The sequence below is a fragment of the Molossus molossus genome, unplaced genomic scaffold (genome assembly GCF_014108415.1).
Source record: "Molossus molossus isolate mMolMol1 unplaced genomic scaffold, mMolMol1.p scaffold_m16_p_17, whole genome shotgun sequence".
Taxonomy (NCBI): Eukaryota; Metazoa; Chordata; class Mammalia; order Chiroptera; family Molossidae; genus Molossus; species Molossus molossus.
In genome coordinates this window covers 28120662-28144702 of record NW_023425352.1, presented here as the reverse complement: position 1 = coordinate 28144702, position 24041 = coordinate 28120662, and the positions used below count along the sequence as shown (strand labels likewise).

At 42.6% G+C, this 24041-nt stretch overlaps 1 protein-coding gene across 2 annotated transcripts; it reads right to left on the bottom strand.

Annotated features, from left to right (window-relative positions):
- Nucleotides 1-5674: 5674 nt before the first annotated feature.
- On the bottom strand, nt 5675-21454 carry LOC118632032 (cytochrome P450 2C21-like). Of its 2 annotated transcripts, XM_036264643.1 has the most exons (9): nt 21287-21454; nt 19944-20106; nt 19378-19527; nt 17076-17236; nt 14789-14965; nt 13760-13901; nt 10212-10399; nt 7925-8066; nt 5675-5856 (listed from the first exon to the last, which is right to left on the bottom strand). In XM_036264643.1, exons 1-9 carry the CDS (start codon nt 21452-21454, stop codon nt 5675-5677), a joined length of 1473 nt encoding a protein of 490 aa, XP_036120536.1. The 2 variants fall into 2 exon arrangements, with proteins under 2 accessions (XP_036120536.1, XP_036120537.1); XM_036264644.1 differs by lacking the exon at nt 14789-14965.
- Nucleotides 21455-24041: the final 2587 nt, after the last annotated feature.

The window sequence follows — 24041 nt, the reverse complement described above, 5'->3', positions numbered from 1 at the left end:
TTGAAGCAGAATTTCCTGAGTTCCACTGCAAAATAGATCGGCTCTTCTCCATACTGTGAAACATTTGTATTGGCCCCACACATGCTGACATGGTGTTGAGGGGTACTGTGCTGCCGTTGTGAACCGGCAGGCTAAACCGTGTGCCAACGCAGAGCGTTCTCCTCTGCTCGTTTTAAAGGAAAAGCACACTTTCTGAGCCAGGTCTCAGCTTCCCTTCCTTGAGCATAATGCAGGTAAGTCATGAAATAAAATAATACAGTGGCACGCCGGCCCTCTTCATGACAAGCACAGAGGAGGACAAGATGTGTGTGCAAAAACACTCTCTTGGCTGTGCGTCACTTAGTTACTTAGGGCTTGGATGTAAAAGAGAAAAGTTATGTTCAGGAGCAGCTTCATCATGTGGGGAAATACTGAGATCAGCGACAGTGAGGAATTACAAAGCAAGCCATAGAAACCTAGAAATAAAAGTCAGGGCATACATTGTTGAAAAGATTGGAAACAGGAAATCGATAGAGAAAATCAATGAAAACAAAGCTGGTTTTTTGAAAACTTCCATAGAATTGATAAACCTCCTCAAAAGAGTGAAGACACAAATGACTACTGTCCGAGTTAAAAGAGGGGCCGTTGTTTTGATGCCATGGACACTAACAGGATAATAAAGGCTTATTATGAGCAACGCTATGCCTACAAATTTGATGACACAGGTGAAATTGGTCATTGTCGTAAGCACACAGCCTGTCAACATGTCATAATGGGACCCTGACCCTTCGTTCCCCAGGTGGACACACTGCTTCACAGCAATGCGCCTGTGGGGTTGGGGGGTTGGAAGATGGATGTTTTGTAACCTTGTGTTAATGCACTCTCAACCTTTTGTTAATGCATTCTCGGGAACCTGGCCCGCCTAGGTGCATTGAGTGCTTCATTTGCATGTGAATAAGGGTTTGTTATCTATTGGCTTCAAAGTCTCTTCCTGTAAAAAGCAAGATACAAAGCTAGGGTGTATGGTTTGTAGAAACACCATCTCAGGCAAATAATTAATACAAATTCGCTTGTATCCTGGGGGTACAATCTGCAAATCAATGGGACTGCGTCCAAAGATCTGGAGCATATGCTCCCTTGCAAAGCTCCCCCTCACTCCAAGCAGTATGTGCTTGTAGTTCCATTGCAATGCACCAATCCTGGCAGGCCGAGAGATGGCATGTGCCAATTAATGCCCTTTGTAAAAAACCAAGGAACTAGTCAAAAGACCCCTGTACCCTAAGTGGATGTGAGTTGAGCCATATCGAAGCCAGAAAGAGGCCCAGCCAGTGTGCCTCAGTGTTGAGCGTCGTCCCATGCACCAGGAGGTCACCGGTTTGATTCCCGGCCAGGCCCACGCCCAGGTTGCGGGCTCCATCCCCAGTACCATATTTCTCTCTTATTGATGTTTCTATCTCTCTCTCTCTCTCCCTTCCTTTCTCTAAAATCAATAAAAATATATTGAAAAGAAGAAACGAGAGCAAAGGGGACCATGTGAAGTAAATCCTGAGTGTTCTCATCCCTCATGCCTGGTGTGTCTTGTCGGCTCCTTCAGGCAAGAAAAAAGAAAAGCATTCATTTGGGATCAAATTGCAATTCTGGAAACCCAGATTTGGGTAGTGTCCTGCTAGGGAGTAAGTGTCAGGGGTTTTTAAGAGGCAATTTTAATGGGTACTGGTGGCAGAAAGCTAACCTTGGCTAGACACGTGTCAGTTGCTAAGTACAAGTCTGTTTCTGTGACAAGTCACAGCTGTTTTTGAGGAGTTCCCAGAGGATTTCTGGTTCGGCCCAGTTCAAAGTTCATGTTCTGTCCAATGAGGAAATGCATTCAACCCATCTGCTCAGTGGCCTCCCAGCTCCATTTAAAGCCCCTTAACATAAATGACTCTATTTTATTACACATTTGACACTTAAATTCCATCCCCCTTATTCTTGTACACTACACACTCCAGAGTCGCTGCTCATGAATTGCACAGAGCTCAGGAGAGACCCCTTTGCCCATACTGGCACCAAATATCATTTGGCTACCAGTCTGACAATGTGCTCCAAATTCAAACATCAAACAAATAATTTTATGATGTAAGTATGTCTCTAGAGGACATACTTATACTTAAAAAACAAAAGTATTTGTTTATCTGAATTCGGATTTAACTCAGTGTCCTGCATTTTTGTTGGTGAAGCCTGGTGACCTTATCCACAGAACCACCGTTAGTGTCGATGATGAGGAATTACCCTTGTCCATGGCTCATTACTTGGGTCCGCGTTCTTTCAATCAAGGAATAAATCTTATGGGGACTGTCACATCTATCCAGGGAATCTTTCAACATCTGTTTTTGCTGCTTTCACCTTCAGCGCCTTTGACAGTGATCACTATACAAGAACAGAAGGGTAAGGTTAGGACCAGGGAATTGGTACCAGGGAGGAGTCCAGTGCAGAGTTCCGTGTAGGTGGCTGCCTTGACCACAGGTATGATGCCACGTGCGGCAGTAGAGGTGGGGTCAGAGCTGAGGGCCTCGTCCCAGGTGGGGCAGAATCCTTAGGATTTAGTTTCTGATTCCTGGCTGGGTATTGGGGCCCCAAAAGGAGCCCTAGGACTTTGTGCTCCAGCCGGACACCAGGTGAGGGTGATTGGGATGCTGGCTCAGATGTGAGCACGCAACAGGGTCACAGGAGACGGGATGAGGAAGAATTTGGTGTAATTTGTGGTGTACGATGGTCCCTGCAGGTGCCATCAATCAGGGATTATGCATCCTCAGTGCAGGGGCTCCCACTGTGAGGGGGAGAGAATACCCCAGGCTCAAGGCCGCTGCTCCCAATGAGCAGGCTCAGGACACAGGAGGCAGCCCTGGATTCCCAGAGGGTTGGGGTGTGGTTGGAGCTGCTGAATGAATGGTCTCCTGGATCCCTCCAGGTCCTTCGAGAGGAACACATGAATCTGGGGAGAGGTCTGGGGTTGTCCTGGGAGCTCCTTCCCCTGCCACGGGGGCAGCTCTGAGTGGAGAAGGGCAACCTGATGAGTGAAGCTGATTGGAGGAATCCCATGTGCAAGCCCACCCTCCAGTGCACCTGACGTGCTGAGTGAGAACTTACTGCTGCCTGGGCCCCGCACTGCCGGGGCACCGGCCCTGGAGTGGCCAGCCTCGGGCCCTCCACAGCCCTCTCACCTCTCACCACTCAGTTCAAAACTATCATTTAAACCAACAGGTATTTATAAAAGCCCAGAAGCATCTTTTGCTTTTTCTAATCATGGTGGTACAGGTAACATTAAAGGCAGAAAGAGTGTTTTGATATATCAAGTGATTCTGGTAGCTGAAGTGCTCACAGAAAAAGTATTTCTCAGGGAAAGTGGGCTGCCTGTTGGATGATTTGCTGCTCACATTGTCCAGACAGCACCACAGAATGAGAACAGCCTAAGTGACACCTGTCCTGGAAACTGTCACACCACCCAGATGGAGAGTGAGCACAAGGGAAATCACCACGAGCTCGTTCCTGGCAGGTTGGCTTCAGCCTCAGACAACCCACCCCTTGCACACTGTCTTCACAGCTACCCATCCGGGGACTGCCCGGTTTGGGGGACTCTCCAGTGACTTCCTTGAACTGTTTTCTGTGAGTAGTTTCTCCAGATTGAAACGTTGCTATCGGTAGGAAAGTGAGACTTATCTAGCTACCCCATCATCACCAGGAGGAACTTCACCACATCCCTGGACTTGATTAAGTGAAAGGGAACCACTTCCATTCACCCTTCCGCCCTGGAGTGACTCTCTGGGAACAGGCTGGGGCAGCGCTTTATCCTGATTTCAATCCCGGACCTCAGTGTGTCTGCACACCCTTCAGAAGGGAAGGAGCCCAGTGGACCACACCCAGGAGTGAGGTTCCTCACCAAGGATCTGTCCCTGGAACAGGGATTCAACTCAGGGATCGAACTGGTGACCTTTTGGTGCATGGGACAACGCTCATCCCACTGAGCCAAACCAGCCAGCGCTGATGCAGATCTTAAAATATTTGTAACAATGGACAGTGGCAGGAATTCCAGGTGGGCTGAACACATATGGAGAGAGAGATGTGTGGCGGAAAAGACTTTAGGTGGATGGGAGCGAGGAGCCTTAACGGAGTATAACCAAAGATGCATTTGGATAAACATGGGGATGGAGGTTGATGTCTGTTAAGTAACTACAGACGTGATGCTTGCATGGAAAGTTTGATTTGATCAGATAGATGTATAAACCAGAACAAGAACAGAAGAGAGATAACTAATAGAGAAAACGATTCTCTTTCTGTAGAACAATCCGTACAGTAAGAATGAAGCCTAAGGACCAGCTGAGAGATACTTTGTTTCTTTACACGTGGTTTCTAGGAGAGTCTGGACCTCTTCCTGGCCTTGTGATTTTGGACATGTTAATGAAGGTGTTTGTGACTCCGTGTCCATATTGGTTAAATGGGGTTAATTAAACTGTACCAATTTCACTGAATTATGAGGATTGAGCACATTGTTTTCCTATGAGAAGAGAGCCCACCACATCCACAGTGTATGCCTGTGAAGACCATTTTCACCTACTGCCTATGTGTCCACTGCAAATATACACCACAATGTACTTAACCACCTCCAACAGCATTTTTTTTTTCAAATCTATCATGAATAATCATGAAATGAACATCCAGATCTATATTGATTAAGGTACACATTCAAGAATATCCATGAAATAAATGTCTAAGAAGTGGAATTACTTGAAAGATGGGTATGTGCGTTTAACATTTTAACAGATATGGTCAGATTGATCTTCAAAGAGAATGCATGAATTTACACTCCCACAGACCAGTCATTGATTCATTCATGGGTTCATTGATTCATTCATTCATTCAAATAGTCATTCATTTATCAAATGTTTATTGAGCCAGTATGTGCCAGACACTGCTCTAGCCAATTGATATTTATTAGTATGAAGAACAAAGATCCTTGCTCACACGGAACATGTATTTTAGCAGATGGTAGGTACACATGAGTAATTCATTGATTAGTGGGACATAACTAATCAAGTTGAGTGTCTTTTCTCATATTTATTCACCACATGAAAATCCTCTGTGTGACGTGACAATTCAGTTTGCCCATTTAGAAAATATTTGGGGTATCTTTGTGTGTGTGTGTGTTGTTGTTGTTTTTAGTTATAAAATTTGGATATAAATCCTTTCATGGATATATTAACTGCAATTTCTCCCAGTCTGTACCTTGCCTTTGGATGATCTTAAATGATATCTTTTGATGGGTAGGTAGGAGTTTAGATATTAATTTAACTAAAGACCTATTTAGTGATTTCTTATCATTAGTATTTTTTGTGGCCTATTTTTGAAAAATCTTTGCAGAGTTTAAGGTCATAAAGACTTTCTCTTATGTTTCACACTGAAGGCTTTATAGTTTTATTTCTCAAAGGATGGGGAAGATTAGGAGACAGAGCTCAGGAATGTCATTCCTCCTGTTAAGAAAGGGGTGGAGAAAAAAAGGGGGGAAACATCTGCAATACTCTCAACACTAAAGATTTTTAAAAAGGCCAAAAAAGGAAAGAAAGAGGTGGACAGCGGCTAACACACTGGACACAGAGCATCTGTTCATTCCGGTGAGGCGAGAGAGTCTTGTCCTGCAACTTGGCAGCCCGCCCCTTCCTCAGACTGGAATGAAACAGAGCTTATAGGAAGGTGGTACAGTGCCAAACCCACTAACAAGTGGGGAGGTGTCAATGTCCTTCGGATCAACCAGAGGCTTCAAGGTAAAATGCTGTAAGATGTGGGTCAGTAGTAAAAACAGCTCCATGCGGGCCAGGCCTTCTCCAACACAAACTCTTTTTCCTAAAAACGACACATAAATTATTCATTAAATTCTATTTCCGAGTTAGCACACAGGGAGGCTTAAAAAATGGGGAACGAATAAATAAATAAATAAATAAATAAATAAATACATACATACATACATACATAAATACATAAATACATAAATACATAAATAAATTAGTAAAAGGCTAATTAACCTATGGCTTCTCCTACCTGCATCAAAACCTGGTTCCCCTCATTTCCTCAGCACACATTTCTGTGTGCATGCTCTGGGAAGAAATCTTCCGTGCACCCATGTTGGCTTTGCTTTGCTGAGGCTTGTCAGTGACACATACACACTCATTCGCTCTCACACACACTCACCTACCCAACTGGTATGAGACACACACTCTACTTTTCCATCTACCTCCAACCCCAAACTCAACAGTAGGTTTATGTCTTTTTATCTGGATTCTAAAAGATAATCTTAACCTCGTGAGGTCTCTGCCTTTAAAATTTCGAGAACTTACCACTGCCAAGTGTAAAAAGAAGCATCACAAAGTAGCCTCAAGCACTGCTGTTCACTAACCCCCAAACCGACCGGCAATTTCAGACGCTATCTCAGATTCCCGTCCTTGCCCCCAGTGAAACGGTCTTCGCCTCTGCTCTGCTGGCTGATCTTCTCCGCATTTCTCTAGATCCAGCTCGGACGTCACTGATTCCACGCCAACTTCTTTGACATGCGCAGGCTATGTAATTCACTCCCTTGTCTGTTTCCCCCACCGTCATGAACACTGCTAATACAGCACACTTCAAATGAAAGTCTAATCATTCATCTGTCTCACAGGCTGGAATAGAAGCTCCTAAGGTAAGGCCTTAGATCTTGTGCTGAGACCCACAGTGTGAGGACAGAGACGAGCCTGCAGCCCTGTGATGTGAACAGATCTCAAGCGGGGTCCTTACACAGGAAGAAAGATAAGGAGGAGGGTAGCAGGTCTTGCTTTGGCATTGTCTCTGGGAACTGCACATAATCATGGCACCACCAGACCACGGGTCCTTGGTACCTATTTTCTTAAATATTCGATTGGAGCAAATCTTTCGCTGTCGTCTCTGTTTCAATGACTTCTGTAGGAAAGGCCCTTCACTACTCTTCCGAGCTTTTCTCCTTTGGAGTGTGCTGAACATTTCTTTATCCTTTCAGGACCGTTCTGTGTGTGTGTTTGCCTTTTATGCTTACTCTGTGTTCAGAAAGCTGATTTCCATGAACCGCATAAACCCACAGGTTAGTTCCTTCTGGGTTCTGAATAATTCAGAGGATTCAATACTGAAACAGCCAGAGGATTTCTGTCCTCAGCGCTAGCCTGCCAGGCTGCGGTCTGGACAACGGCTGCATTCCTCCACCTGCAGACACGAGTCCTGTTGAGGCATCCTCTCTCTCTCTGCTAACGGTCTGTTTGGGTTCCAGTACCAGCTCCTTCCCTCCTTCCTTCCAACCCAAGATGGTAATGTCTTTCTGCTGGCGCTAGTTCCTGAGCACTTCCCTTAATCCTCCCCACACCTCTGAAAACAGTCTTTCCATTAAACTTTCTTTCTAGGACCCTGACAAATTAAAGGAAGATACTCACATGGTACTTCCTGCAAGAAACCTTCCCTTACCTTCCAACTACTCTGCCCCTGTTCCCCAAAAGGCAAGAGTCTAGGCTCCCACAACAGCCCCTTGAGGTCCATTTGTCTCTCTGGGGTCTTGTTGCCTGTTAATTTGCCTTCCTTTGTTTCTTATTCACACTTTATCCTTGGATCTGAGCAGGAGTCTGCTACTATAGGGTCCTTAGTGAAGTGTATTCACTGAATCAGCTTCTCAGGAAAGGCGAGAAAAGTCTTAGTGGAACTGAACTTCTAGCAGGAGCTCTCAGGAATCTCAGTGGTGGGTTACGGGACAGAACTCATTCGGCAGCTTCCAATCCAATGAGAAATAACCTGGACTTTGGGAGTGATGCCTCTGGCCTCGGGTACATGGCTATTTGTCCAGCCCAGAGTAGCCTCTGTGAAAAGCCCTTCCTCATCTCACTTGACCCCCGATATACAGATAAAAATGAAGCTTGCTTGCCTGCTGAAAAAGGCATGAAGTAGTCACTCCTCTTAAAGTTGCCATTTGCATCTAGGAAGTGGCTGGGATCGAACTTATCTGGGTTGGGAAACTCTTTCTCATCGCGCAGGACGGAAGTCAGAGATACGAATATGGTTGTGCCCTGGTATGAAGAGAAACAGATACACTGAATTATAACAAAGGTTATGAAGCTTGAAAAAAAAGTCCCTTATCTAATCCTTTTGTTTTATAGATGAGGAGACTGAGGCATAAAAAGAAGAATTTATTTACTTCATGTCACAGAACAAATTAGTGATCAAGCCTAACAGGTCTTAAATCATAAAAAGCCAGTCCAGGGAGGGCGCTGTTCCTTGACTCCAGGGCCATCCCCTCCAGTTTGTAGCCCAACACCAGCACTTGCTTTTCAGGACATTAAGGAAGCTCTCTGGAGTGCGCTGTTCTTAATAAATTGCACTATTGTCTAAAAGTGCTAATGTCACTGAAAATTCAGCTCATTCTCTCTCTCTCTCTTTTTTTTTATCCTCACCTGAGGACATTTTTCTATTTTTTGTTCAGACAGAGTGGGAGGAAGAGACAGGAGGAGAGAGAGAAAAACATCGACGTGAAAGGGACACATCGAGCGGCTGCCACCCGCACGACCAACCAGGGCCAGGGACAAACTGCAACTGAAGTACACACCCCTAGCGGGAACCGAACCCAGGTCTCTCTGGACCGCAGGCCGACGCTCCAACCGCTGAGCCTAACCAGCCAGGGCTCATTTTCATTTTGTAATATGTTTTTATTGTTTTTTTGTTTTAGAGAGAGAGGAAGGCGTAGAGAGACAGAGAGAGACACATCGATGTGAGAGAGAAACATGGATCGGGCAGGGGCCTGAACCCACAACCTGGGCATGTGCCCAGATCGGCAACCTTTTGGTGCACGGGATGATGCTCAACCAACTGAGCCACTCTGGCCAGGGCTCCAGCTCATTCTCTTTGGAACCAAAAATGAGGTCTTTTTCAAAACTGTACCCGAGCCTTGGTCAGTTTGGCTCAGCGGTTAGAGCGTCGGCCCGCAGACCCGGAAGTCCCGGGTTTGGTTTCTGCTAAGGGCACATCTCGATTGCGGTTCGTTCTCGGCCCCGGTTGGGGTTGTGCGGCTGGCAACCGATTGATGTGTCTCTCTCACGTTGATGTTTCTCTCTCTTTCTCTTCCTTTCCTCTCTCCTCCCACTCTATTTGAAGATAAATGCAAAAATATCCTTGGGTGAGGATAAAAAAACAACACAAAGAATAAAAACTCTACATGAGTGGCCATATTCTTGAAAACCCTTTGTTTTCCAGTCTGAATGAGAACTGGTAACTATCTCCTCCTACTACTACTATGTTCTTTCCATTGAATTACTGCTTCTTTAAAATATATATATATAGCCCTGGCCAGTTTGGCTCAGCGGTTAGAGCATCGGCCTGCGGTCCGGAGAGACCCGGGTTCGGTTCCCGCTAAGGGCACGTACCTCGGTTGCAGTTTGTCCCCGACCCTGGTTGGGTCGTGTGGGAGGCAGCCACTCGATGTGTTCCTTTCACGTCGATGTTTCTCTCTCTCTCTGTTCCTCTCTCTCCCTCCCACTCTACCTGAACAAAGAATGGAAAAATGTCCTCGGGTGAGGATGATAAAAAAAAAAAAAAAATCAAACAAATAAAATATATATATATATACACACACACACACATATATATGTATACACACACACATATATATGATGTTTTTATTGATTTTAGAGAGAGAGGTAGAGAGACAGAGAAACATCCATGTGAAAGAGAACCATTGATTGGCTGCTTCCTGCAAACCCCCTACTGGGGATCGGGCCCACAACCCAGGCATGTCTGACTAGGAATCGAACCTGCAACCTTTTGGTGCATGGGACGATGCTCAACCAACTGAGCCACACCAGCCAGGGCGATTGCTGCTCTTTTTTGTTAATGAAAAACTTAACAAGTAAGTGAAACAGAGAGTTGAGGAGGCCAGGGGAGTACAGTGTCCTGGCTAAGTGCTCAGAGTGATCAAACATACGCTGAGAAGCAGACAAGTGGACAGCAGACTGGGCTGGCCGAGTGTACTGAAAACCTGTTCTAGGCACTGTTATATTTGTACAATAGTATCGACCAACTAGAAGGACAGGAGCAGGCCATCAGAGTGTGAGGTGCCTGAATGTGAGTACCTGTAGGAAGTCAGGCAGCCTGTAATTCTACTCCAGTGACGGTGGAAACCTACTGTTCCTAATGAGAAGCATAGATGAACTCTCTCTCACCTTTGGGATAAAGTAGTCTCTGAACTTGATGTCCTGGTTCACCATGTGAGGCAGGTTGTTGGGGACAAGATCAATGTATCTCTGGATCTCGTGTATTGTGGCATCCGTGTAGGGCATGCGGCTCCTGTCCCGCATGCAGGGGCTCCGGTCTCTGCCAACCACGCGGTCGATCTCTTCCTGGACTTTTGCTGGCGAGGCAGGAATCAGAATGTATGTGAAATGGAAAAGACTTTTGAAATGATCTTAATTTTGGTTACACAGTGGTGGAAGATGGAGAGAAGGGAAAATTACACATGGCTACCTCCATAAGGAAAAACAAAGAAACAAAATTTCAGTCTCTTGGGCAAATTGGAATCTCATTAGAGACTTAAACACAAGTACATGTAAAACCCAACTGTACCATGAAATTCATTTCTCAACTCTGATTCTGTATTTATGTATTTTTGTTTGATAGACTCAGGGGGACTGTGATCTTGAAAGCTCACTACAAACCATGTAGTTTAACCTCTTTGTGTATAAAGTTTTTGTTTTATTAAATTTGTCTCTTCCAAGGTGGTAAGAACTACCCTGTGCAGTAAATGCTTGATTTTATTTTTTTTAAATCCTCACCTGCCAATATTTTTGCATTTATCTTCAGATAGAGTCAGATAGAGCAGAAGGGAGAGAGAGAAACATTGATGTGAGAGAGACACATCAAGTAGTTGCCACCCACACAACCCCGGGGCCGGGGACAAACTGCAACCAAGGTACGTATGTGCCCTTAGCGGGAACCGAACCCGGGCCTTTCTGGTCCACGGGCCGACGCGCTAACCGCTGAGCCAAACTGGCCGGGGCTGTAAATGCTTAACAAATAGAGCAGTTAAATAAGATGTCTAGTTGAGTCAGCATATAGGAACGAAAAGTAAGTTGACATTTACTTGGCATGCAGAGATGACAGGCACACTGTACTCTTTGTTATATTATGTAGGTTATAGGTTCTCAAAACAATTCTATGTGTTGGGTATTAGTTTGTGTATCTTAAAAATGAGGAAACAGCCCTGGCCAGTTTTCTCAGTGCTTAGAGCTTCGAACCTTGGACCAAACAGTCCCAGGTTCGGTTCCCACTAAGGGCACGTACTTCCGTTGCAGTTTGTCCCTGGCCCCGGTTGGATCGTGTGGGTGGCAACCACTCGATGTGTCCCTTTCACATCAATGTTTCTCTCTCTTTCTTCCTCCCTCTCTCCCTCCTGCTCTATCTGAAGATAAATGCAAAAATGTCTTCAGGTGAGGATTAAAAAAAAAAATGTCCTCAAGTGCGGCCTGGAAAAAAAAAATAATGAAGAAACAGGTTCAGAAAAGTAAACGTTATTTGTTAAGGACATCCAGGTATTGTGTGGTCTTTCTCATCCCAAACCCACAATCTTAGAAATTGAGTAAGATTGTTGAAAGTAGGTTGTCAGTGAATTATATTTTTCCTTTAACTACAAAGTATATCATGTTACTAATATATAGATTAAGTAAGACTATTCCTTAGTTTAAAAAAATGCTTATTAACTTTCCTTTGTGGGAAAGACTCTGTGAATGTCAGGAAGTATTATCGTCTCCCGAACACAGAGGAGGGACCGACCTACGGAGAGAGGTAGCCTTGAGTCTAAGGTCACACAGCCACTTACTAGTCGAGTCAGAGTCCAAAGCCACTGTTGTTAAAGTCTATCATGCATTTTGTCTGATACCAGGTTGCTACTTTGGTCACGTGGGATTTGTCTATCACCTGAAGAATGTGTCTTTTAATGGGGCATATGACAATTCTGTGGCTTAATAGCTATAAAGAAGAAAAGGTTAGGAATTTTAGGGACGTTTCAAACATCGCTTTCTTCGCCTGAGAGGCTGGAGTTTTGTGTAGTGGGAGAGATTATATGAAGTGGTTAGAAACTGCTTATAAAATCACATGCCTAGTAAAATGTCTCAGTAAGAGATGATGGGAAGAGAGAAAAGGAAAACATGAATGAATATGATGCAAGAAAAAAACCCAAATGGAAAGTGAAACAGAAGTGATGCGGAATTATGACACAAGAAGGGCTTTAAGTGTTTGGACAAAAATGCTGCCTCTTATTGACTGTCATAATCAGCATAGGTCTGATAAGAGTCAGTGAAGCTATTTAGCTGAAAGGATCTGTGTCACACGAACGACACACACACGTCACCAGCGTATCCCGCTCTGTGCACAAGCAAAGGAATTCAAGGCTATGCTTCTAACTCGCACCATTTGGAAAGCATCTCATTTATAAGTAGGAAAATCTGATGCTAATGTTTTGGAGATAAGCTTATGAGAGTTAATTATGCTAAAGTGTCTAATGTGCCAAAACACAGAAAATGATATAGTAGTGAAGAAAATATCCTCTTAAATCAGGACTCAATAAAAAAGAGGATGAAAAATGAGAAAGTTGCATTTGTAAGAGAAATCATGTTTGTGGGGAAAAATTTGTATGCCCAATAGGGTACATTTTTTTTTATTTTGTTAATCCTCACCCAAGGATATTGGTTTTTTTTTTTTTTTTTGAGTGGAAGGGAGGGAGGGAGGGAAGGAGGGAGGGAAGGAGGGAGGGAGGGAGGGAGAGAGAGAACCATCGATGTGAGAGAAACACATCAACTGGTTGCCTCCTGCACGACCCTGAGCAGGCAGGGGATCGAACCTGGCACCCAGTTATGTGCTCTTGACTGGAATCAAACTGATGACCCTCAGGTCCACAGGCCAATGCTCTAACCACTGAGAAAACTGGCCAGGGCCCAATAGGGTATATTTTGAAATCATTTTTTATTTGTGTATAACTTTTTTTTTATCCTCACCCAAGCACATTTTTGCATTTATCTTCAGATAGAGTGGGAGGAAGAGAGGGAAGAACAGAGAGAGAGAGAAACATCGATGTGAGAGAGACACACATCGAGTGGTTGCCACCCATACGACCCCAACGGGGGCCAGGGACAAACTGCAACCGAGGTACGTGCCCTTAGCGGGAACCGAACCCGGGACTCTCTGGTCCATTGGCCGACACTTTAACTGCTGAGCCAAACAGGCCAGGGTTAACTTTTGTTTTTTTTTTTTTTAATTTAGAGAGTAAGTCTCTTTGGTAGAGAAAGATTATAATTTTGTTGTCAGTCTTCAAATTCCAAATGCATTGGAATAGAAATGTTTTTTTAACAAAGAGATGTATCTGTCTGGACATGGAAGCTATATCAAGTGGTATCTTTTTAGAAAAAGGAGAAAGCTAATTTTTTCCAGGTCCTAAGACAACTCTGCTGACTTCACTTGGTCTGATGCACACCACGTACACTCCACAAATGGCAGGGCGAATGACAACCTCTGCCCTTCGAATCTCTGCTGCTATTTAAATATTTTTTCTCTTTTTGTAATAATCTAATTTGAATTTAGTTCATCCAATGATAGGAAGATGTATTAGTGATGGAAATGTTCTTGAGCCTTGTCTAGGCAGGTGAGGGTGGGATCGTCATCAGGGTTGCCTGCCAGTTTCTGCCTGGAATTTCTTCCTGCCCATCACCTGCGACCATACCTGTGACCTCCGGGTGCTTCAGCAGGAGCAGGAGTCCATACTTCAGGGTGGAGGCTGTTGTCTCTGTCCCCGCACTGAACATATCCCATATGGTAACGACCAAATTGTCCATGGTATATACAGACTGTTTGTTGTCCTTTTCCTAGTCACAATGTATTCGAGTTATGTGATAAAAAAACAAAACAAAACAAAAAAAAAAACCTTAGAGATACCATAACTTAACTCAATATAACATCGTTATTTGCTTATTTGACTAATTAAGACGAACATTAGAGTGTACAGTTAGATAAGTTGTCAGGATTCCTTCCAACAGTTCAAAGAAAATCAGAGCTGTAAACAGTCAGTAAGTCCTTTCTGATTTCTCCCTTTCTCACCCATGAGAGCCACTGAGGTCTTTCAAAATCATTTTTATCAAGTCATCATGGCTACTCACTGTCAGTCCCAGCATGTATTATCTATTTTATCATATCTAAATTTCTCATTCAAGCCTGCAGAACCACCCACCCCCTAACAGCATCACTGTTCCCAATGTCATTACACCACGACAGTCTCGCAGTCAGAATCAAGATAACCTCTTTGAGAATTCCACATACTTGGCCATCATTCCCCTAGACCCATTGTATCATCTCTGCTCATCTAAGCCAGAATAACCTCATCTGGGAAGATTTCCTAGTATCTGTCCAAAGGTAAGCCTTTTTAGATTCCTATCCATTCTTGTGTTCCCTCACATGTTACATCTTGCATTCAAGGAATTTATTTTATGAATGATATATGTTGTTTATCATTAATCTTGAATGTGTGTGTGTGTGTGCATGTGTGTTTCAATCTGCTCCAAATAAAAAACCAGCTTTAACAAAATGAATATAAAATCCTGTATATGATTTTAGCGAGAATTTGCAACTATCTCAAGACACCCAAAATGGTTTGCACGAGCAATTAATACATTTTTAGGAAGAAGCATTTGATTTAATATCCCAATTTCACTGGAAAGAGTAAAACTAATCCATAAATCATATTACCCATTTGTACCTTTTCCATTTTAATCAGGAAGTAGTCAATGAAGTCTCGTGGGTTATTGAGGTCCAGAGATTCTTGATGTTCTTTTATTTGCTCCAAAACAAACTTTTTCTGTTCCGCAACGTTTTTAAATAATTCATTATGACTTCCCGGGAGATAATGTATTAAAAAAGGGAAGGCATTGTAGAGCTGAAAGAGTAAAGAATCATTTATTAACTCACTCAGCCAACTTTTATAGGCCTACATTGTGCATGGACACTTTGTGTTAGGCTGAGTGGGTAAAGGTGAATGAGACATGCATCCTGCACTGGAAGACTTGGAATTTGCAAGAGCGGGAACCGATAAAACAGCAGAGTTACAGCATGCTCACGTTACCAAGCAATTCCGAAACCATTCCAATTCATCTCCTAGTCATAACCATCTGAAAGAATCCAGGAGCACAGCACCACTTTCCAAACGAGGACACTGAGGTTCAGAAAGGTGAGTCTACTGGTCTAAACCACCAAACTAGTGGCAGAGCTAGAACCCAGTGCTCCTCCCAATTCACCCTACACACGTCTACAGTCACCTAAAAAGTGTGTAGCCGCCATAGCACATGTTGTAATGAAGAAACAGTGCATCAGGAAGATTAAGGGAATGCCCATATTCCTTGGCTTATTTTTTAAATTTATTTGTACTGTTGAGAATATTACAGATGTGCCCCATTTTTCCTCCTTTGCCCCCCTCCACCTGGCTCCCACCATGCCCCAGGCCTTCACTGCACTATTGTCTGTGTCCATGGTCTATGCATATATGCATCTTTTCCCACTAGCCCCCTTCCCTGAGATATGACAGTCTGTGCCCCGCTTCCATGTCTCTAGACTTACTTTGTTTGTCAGTTTATTTTGTTCATTAGATTCCACATGTAAGTGCCATCATGTGACACTTGTCTTTCTCTGCCTGGCTTATTTCACTTGGCATAATAATCTCCAGGTCCATCCATGCTGTCTCTAAGGGTAAGAGATCCTTCTTTTTTAAAGCTGCATACTATTCCATTGTGTAAGTGTACCACAGCTTTTTTATCCACTCATCTACAAATGGACATTTGGGCTGTTTCCAGATCTTAGCTATTGTAAATAACGGTGCTGTGAATACAGGGGTGCTCATATTTCTGATTGGTATTTCAGGATTCTTAAAAAAAAATTTTTTTTTCTTTATTGATTTTTAGAGAGACGGGAAGAAGAGGGAGAGAGAGATAGAAACATTGATTGGCCGTCTCCTGCATGCCTCACACTAGGAATTTGGTCCACAACCTGGGCATGTGCCGTGACCAGGAATCAAACTGGTGACCTCTTGGTACATGGGTTGATGCTCAACCACTGAGCCACACTAGCCGGATGGTATTTCACGATTCTTAAGATATATTATCAGAAGTGGTATCACTATGTCAAATGGCAGTTCCATTTTTTTGAGGAAACTTCATATTGTTTTCCATAGTGGCTACACCAGTCTGCATTCCCACCAGCAGTGTACTGGGGTGCCCTTTTCTCCATACCCTTGCCAGCACTTGTTTGTTGTACTTAGTTTATTTTTAATTAGGCATTTACATCTCAAGAATGTACACATTGCCCCCATTCATTGGGTCATTCCCAATACTGGAGATGACTGACTGCTTTAGCTGGTACCCTCGTGACTTAATACCTCCAGTGGGCACTGAAACAATTTATTTGGGCTCAGAGCTTGTATCAAACTTGATAGAGAATTGAGAAATCTAGGTTCTAGGTCTAGCTTATTCTTTGTCTTGGCTAGGCTACTTTGGAAAATGTGCTTACTACCTTGGGTGATGGTTTGCTGAACCAAAAAATGAGGAGTTAACTTTGTTCTCTAGGGTCCTTCCAAGGAGAAACATTAAAAACCTTTGTAACCCACACAGAGTTTTAGTTGTTGTGACTGTATATCATAGGTTATTAACGTTTTCTGACAATGTACTATAGTAGGAAATACATACATTTTACACCACCACCTTCTTCATCTATAGATGTAAAAATCAGAAAAAAAACGTTTCTCGAAAAAAAACAAAAAAAAACACCTTGTTATCATTTGATGCACTATAATATGTTTTTCTTTCTATTACTATAGCTCATGTTTTAAATTTAATTTTAACGCACTGGATTGATTTGATGAGTCACTAATTGGTTACCAGTGATAGTTTGATAAACAATACTTCAGCCATTTTGAAATAGGGCAAAGGGATAAGGTAGGCATGAGCAATAGATTAGTCAGAAAACTATTTCCCATTTAAAGAGAACCTCGACTTTACCTGTATCCAGGGGGTGCTTATAATTCTGAAGTTCTCATTAAAATAATCTAGCAAGGTTAGCAATTTCTTATCATTGTACTCAAAACGGCTCTGGAAAATAATGGAGCAGATCACATTGCAGGGTGCACAGCCCAGAAGGAAAGAAGGGTCACACGGAGATCCTGAAACAATATGAGTTAAAGTGAGAGCAAAATTTTTATTTAAATCTAAAGTCGACTGTTTAAAATAATTGAGAAAGGTTGACTCCAAAGGTTTTACTAAGTATGGGAACTACTTAGCCATGCCACCACCACTATAAAAACAACATGCCTGAAATAAAATGCACTGTGTTTCCCCAAACAAAACTGTCTAATCTAGTCCAATTTATTAATTTCCCCCAAGTGTTCTCCTATCTACACCATTCTCCAAATAAGAGCCACAAGGTAATTCACAAAGTCTTTTAAAAATTTATTTATTTAGCCCAGCCGGTGTGGCTCAGTGGTTGAGCATCGACCCATGCCCCAAAAGGTCGCCGGTTCAATTCCTGGTCAGGGCACATGCCCAGGTTGTGGGCCTGATCCCCAGTGGGGAACATGCAGGAGGTGGTCAATCAATATTTTCTCTCATCAATGTTTCTATCTCTCTCTCTTTCTCCCTTCCTCTCTCTCTAAAATCAATAAAGAAAAAATGAAAACACACACACACACAAGTTCTGCTCAACATGTGAAAGAAACATCCACCAGTTAAAGTTATCTAGAGATGAAATGGCTGCCCCAGGACTGAGGATCCCATAGTCAGGGGGAATCAAGCAGAGTCTCAGTGATCACGGGTCAGGAAACTGAGAGAAGGTCATATTCACTATGGGAAAAGTTGAACCAGTTGATAATAAATTCTGCTTGAAATATAAATTAGGTGCACAAAATCATTTTCCAGATAATATGCACCAAAACCCAACATTTACTGGCTTATTAATTCCATTTCAAAAATTTTAGTCTAACAAAGTAGTCAGAAATATGCAATGATTAATATGGATTGCATTTTTAAAATATATGAATAGCAACAAAGAACTGAAAACAGTGTATTTGGCCAAAAATAAAAGACTAGTTAAATAAACTATGGTACATCCAAAATAATGGAATAGTGTACTATTTCATTAATAATATTCTTTAAAAACATTTACAATTAAACATGTGAAAAATATTGATTTAGTATGTTAAAGTTAAACATAAGGTTACAGGACAATGTACCCAGTATAAGCTCCGTGTTCTTTCCCTTCTGCTAGGTCTTCCTCCCATTCCTAGATAATACGTGTCAACAGTCCAAACAATGTCCATTGACACTCTACCACTATTTCCAGAAATGTATTCTAAAGAAGAAATCAGAATTATGTGAATATTTGTAATAATAGCATTTTAATATTAATATCAGCAAAAGAGAAATAACCCATCTGGAGAGTTTAAAAACACAATGACAATTCACCATATAGAATATAGTATTATTAAATTAATGTTGAAAAATATTTAAATATTGAGCTTAAAAATCACATATATCTCATGATCCTGATCTTACGAGTTTTCTACTAAGTCTCCTGCCCATCCCTTTCTCTTTACCTCCTCTCCAGGTCCTACATGTACATACACACATATATACACTGCACATATACACACACACATGTACACTGCACATATACACACTGAGCAGGTGTGTGCTACTGCAGCTCCCTCCCTTGACACCTACATGCCAGCCCTGTGCATTGAAAAGGTTTTAACATAAATTCAACCCCTGAACCACGGTGCTTTTTTTGTTTTGTTTTTTCAGTTTTACTGAGATATAATTGACATTCAGCACTGTACACATTAAAGGTGCACAACATAACAACTTGATTACATATATTGTGAAATGTTTGCAATGTTTCTCCAGAAGTTATTAGAGAAGTTACTTAGTTTTTCAAGCTATTGTGGCCCAAACTACCAGCTTATTACCAAAATCCATGTTCTCCTCTTCCTCCTGAGCACACAGCGAACCACATTTCCCACTTCCCAGAGGAGGCTGTGGCCCTGTGACTAAGGTACAGCCCATTGGATGGGAAGGAAGTTTGTGCACCTCCGCCATGCCTGGCTCATTCAAAACACACGGTGGTGACATCAAAGCCCCTATCAACCTGGTCCCTGAAGAGCCTGAAAACGCCAACCTTGTCTCGTCCTACTGGCAGGTGAGCAAAAGGCAAACTTGTGCCTTGCTCGCGCCGCCGTGGCCCTGTGCAGCCTTTCTGTGACAGCAGTCTACCCCAGCTGCTCCCGTCAGCTACGCGAGGAATACACACCATTGGTTTTCCTAAATTCCTCCACCAGACACAAGGCTTCCTCTTGAATTCTGTCTTCAACCGTCTTCTTTCCCATCCCCATATCCCGCAGAACCGTGAGGGAGAACCGCCGGGTTTGCTTCCATAGTTCTCCGTTGCTGAAAACAACTCCTAGCAGGGCAAAAAATAAATAAAAAGAATAACTTCCATTTTTATTAATTCTAGCGGAGAGTCTTTATATTAGAAAGTGACAAGGTCACCTAGGCAGAAGCGTAAATGTCACTGAGCCACACTGGCGGGGCTCTTTCTTCTTCTTACCAGGCCATAACTCACAATGAGCGTGGCTTGGTCACAAACAGAACGTCAGTGGCTAACTGGTTTGCTTTCACTGAATCGATTGTTTCATGGAGACATTGTGCCACCTTCACAAGCTTAAATACGGATCCGTTATCCTTTATAGAAAATGTTGGAATTATGATAGATAGTTCCATACATTTCTCTGGATGCTTAAAACTTCTCAATTCCTTCGCCTATTTGGAATCTTGGCAACTTGCAAATCCACACACATTCCCCAGTAGGAGGCATACCTGACCCCTGGGAGATGTGCTCCGCCAACGGGAAACTGCCTCTGCCGGAAAACTCCTCACCCCGCTCCACCAGGGCTTCCTTCACCGCCTTGTGCCCGTGCAGCACCACCGTGCGCTGCGGGCCCAGGTACACCGTGAACACCGGGCCGTAGACTTTCGCCAGCTGGGAACCCAATGGGAGATGCAAGAACAGTGAGAATTTCAAAACCAAAAATGTAGAGAAGCGAGAGAAATATCTTTGATCATTCTGCAGTACACCTGAAACTAACACAAAATAATACTGAAAAGAATCCCTAGGACCTAACGGGGTGCCTAATACAAAGTAGGCATTCGCTAATTTGCTGAATATATGCTATACTAATAACTTGTGCAAAATAATTATTATTCACCTTTTAAAGAAATGGAAATTAAGCTCAGAGAGATTTTTCAAATGTGTCCAATGTTGTAAGTTAACAAATGGAAGCTCTGGGTGCCGACCCAATCCCTTTGAATCCACAGCCCCAAACCAAGCCAGGGCTCTGGTATCTAACTGGCTGGGGGAGACAATTTCAGTAATCCCTTCGAGACTTAGAGAGCTATTGCCATATAAACAGCTAAGAGTGGAGCAGTTATTCACTCATTCTTTGACCAAATATAATAGAAACCGTGAAAGTTCCTGAACTTTTAGTTATTTCTTTAACTTCACATCAGTGTGTGCTTTTAGGAAAAGTTTAGAGTTGTGACTCTATAATTTAAAATTGAAAGTAATTTCATTGCCATTAGAGCTCATCGAAGAATAATCACTAGAAAGAGGATTTGGGTCACAATATGCACAGGAAATTCCTACTTTTGGCAACTTCAACAATCACCTCATGGACAAGTACACCCTTTAAAATCATGTCTGACGGAAAAAGACAAGGACCATATGCTTTGACTCCTATGTGGGATCTAAAACAGAAAGCAACAAATGAGCCAACAGAACAAAACAAACACACAAACTCATAGACACTGACAGTATGGTGGTTACCAGAAGGGAAGGAGGGTTGAGGGGAGGAGGAAGAGGACAAACGGGTGAAATTCATGGGGACCAGAGGAGACTAGACTACGGGTGCCGAGCACTCAATGCAATACACGGATGCTGCCGTATAGAATTGTACACCAGAAGCCTGCAAAATGTTATTGATCAATATTACCCCCATAAATTTAATGACATTTAAAAAAATAAAATATCTGGGTGTCCATTGGGCACTTCCCTTTAAAACTACTTCTTTCAAGCATGGTGTCTGGGACTGCATTTTACTTAGATATAAGGCTGTCTTACTTACTCATTGCAAATAACTGAAAGGAAATTAATCGTACTTAACCTTGAGTAGGGATTCGTTGATGTTCTTGGTATCGATCTGTAGAATATTTCCAATGATCGGGAGAGGCGTGGGGCCAGGCGGCAGCTTTCCTTGGGCATAGCTTCTGTTCCACAGAAAAAGGAAAATCAAACAAGAAAGACAAATCACCAGGGCTATGAAGAGAGCCATTGATGTGCTTTGCATAAATGCAATTGAAAGTTTATAACCCAAAGATTTTATAAATACTAAGTGCAAACTGATCTCCCCACATGTGATAAGACTTTGAACTTTTGAATAAATATTGTTTTATTTTCAGTGAACTTTGACCTGCGGGTGGAGAGTAAACAAAACAATTAGAAAACAGACTCATAGATAACAAACAACAGAATTTCCAGAGGTATAAAGGTTAGGGCAGGACTAAAAAGGTAAAAGGTATCAAATATATGTTACGAAAGGAGACTAGACTTTGGGTGGTGGACACACAATAGAATACACAAATGTATTATTTTAAAGTTGTACACCTGACATTTATATAAGGTTATTAACCAATGTTACCCCAATAAATTTAATTTAAAAAAATTAGTAAAGAGAAATATCTTAGTTTTCAAATGAGTTTTAGTTGAAAATTCCAACTAAAAATAACTCTCGCTTCTTCAGAGATGGCCACATCTTAATAGTGAAATTGAAAGCTAACAAATTTTCAAAGGGGTAAAATTTATAATCTTGACAAATGATGAAAGGGAAGGTCTCATATCAAAATTCATCATCGCCCTGGCCGGTTTGGCTCAGCGGTTAGCGTGTCGGCCTGCGGTCCTGAGAGACCCGGGTTCGGTTCCCGCTAAGAGCACGTACCTCGGTTGCAGTTTGTCCCTGGCCCTGGTCGGTTGTGCGGGTGGCAGCCACTCGACGTGTTCCTTTCCCATCGATGTTTCTCTCTCTCTCTCTGTTCCTCTCTCTCCCTCCCTCCCACTCTACCTGAACAAAAAATGGAAAAATGTCCTCGGGTGAGGATAAAAAAAAAATTCATCACCAAACGGGCAGAAGAAAGAAGCACTCTGTTAGTGGCTTTTCCCAGAAAATGCAAGAGAAGGCCAGAGTTGACGACAGAGAGAAGGAGGCCGGTGAGAGAGAAGGCACAGGAGGCTGGTCTCGGCCTAGAGTGGAGAGAGCACAACTCCCCTGGCGGGGACCTTCCCTGTTTGTCAGCAGTTCTGATGCCACTTATTCTCATAGGATCTTAACGTGCTCACTCAAAAGAAAATAAATTGCGTTTGTTAATTTAAAAAATAATTATTTTTATTTGTAGAATTCTGTGAAGTTTATGAAGCGCTTTTATGAATAGCTTATTATTTGAATCTCATCATCAATCTAGGAGATAGATATTTTTTATTCATTTTACAGATGAGGAGAAATAAAATCAGAACTGAAGGAATTCACCCAGATTTCCACTTCTAAGGCAGGTAAGAACTCCAGCTCTGGTTTTATAACTTGTGAACATTGCATTGAAAAGTTTCAATTTATTTTTATTTTTTTAATATGCTTTTTTTTTTTTTTTTCCCTGTGGTACGTGCCCCTCTGGGACTCTGGTCCGCAGGCTGACGCTCAACCGCTGAGCCAAACTGGCCAGGGCAGAATTTAATGATCTCTCAAACATCTGTTGAGTAATTATTATCTTGCAGTCTCACTTTGGCATTAAAATTTTGATTTATAATTAAACTGTAACTGAGTTGATAATTTCCCCATAAATCAATAAAAAAGAAAAGTTTGTTCCTTTATGATCTTTGGAATTTCAGAAAACAAGGTTCAAAGATTCAAAGAACTTGATCTAAAAATAATAGAGTCATTTGCTGTCCAATCCCACATCTGATACACACTGCCTCGGGACATTTCTGCTCTTGGAAGAAGAGCAGATTTTAAAACAGTTTATATATTTTTTTGCCCTGGCCGGTTTGGCTCAGCGGTTAGAGCGTCGGCCTGCGGTCCAGAGAGACCTGGGTTCGGTTCCCGCTACGGGCAGGTACTTCGGTTGCAGTTTGTCCCCGGCCCTGGTTGGTCGTGCGGGTGGCAGCCACTCGATGTGTCCCTTTCATGTCAATGTTTCTCTCTCTCTCTTTCATCCTCTCTCTCTCCCTCCCACTCTGAGCAAAAAATGGAAAAATGTCCTCAGGTGAGGAAAACAATAAAATAAAATAAAATAAAATAAAACAGTTTATATATTTTGTAAAAGTCTCTTTCTCTCTCACTGTCTCTCCTCAGAGCCATTCCTTGGCCTGAGAAACTTGTGTCTGAGCTCCATCTATGCAACGTTTTTTTTGGATTCAAATGCTTGACCATTTTTCTCTTCATAGAGAGAAGAAAACTTAAGACTAATTGAGCTGGAATAGATCTTAGAACTCACCTAATGAAATTCTTTACTTCCTTGTTTTACGAGCCACATAATAATGGCTCTGAGAGGCAAAGAGCTTTGCATACACTCACATAGTGGGTTATATTAGATCTGCTAGCTGAAGGGTCTTTGTTTCCTTGAATATAAGATTTTTGGGTGGCAGACAGTCGCCATATCTGGGACTCCAGCAACCTGGTTCACAGTGTTTGCCCTGCCCTGGTGACTCCCTGAGGCCCTGCCCCACCCAATTTTCAGGCCCACCCAAGCTGTTGCCAGTTGCTTAACCATAGGATTGGCCTATCTTGAATCCTGCTTCAGGTTTTCCTAAATTCTTTCAAACAAGCAGCATCTGATCTCAGATAGCCCCATACTTCTTGTTAAGTAATACAC

What these genes read in the sequence shown, in the direction of transcription:
- LOC118632032 (XM_036264643.1), bottom strand. Translation starts at nt 21,454, where the DNA reads ATGGCTCTCTTCATAGCCCTGGTGATTTGTCTTTCTTGTTTGATTTTC. An exon ending in GGAATTTAGGAAAACCAATG is followed by an intron (nt 17,237 to 19,377) that starts GTGTGTATTCCT and finishes ATATTGTTTCAG; the next exon opens with GATCTCCGTGTGACCCTTCT. An exon ending in TAAGCACCCCCTGGATACAG is followed by an intron (nt 14,966 to 17,075) that starts GTAAAGTCGAGG and finishes TTACTCTTTCAG; the next exon opens with CTCTACAATGCCTTCCCTTT.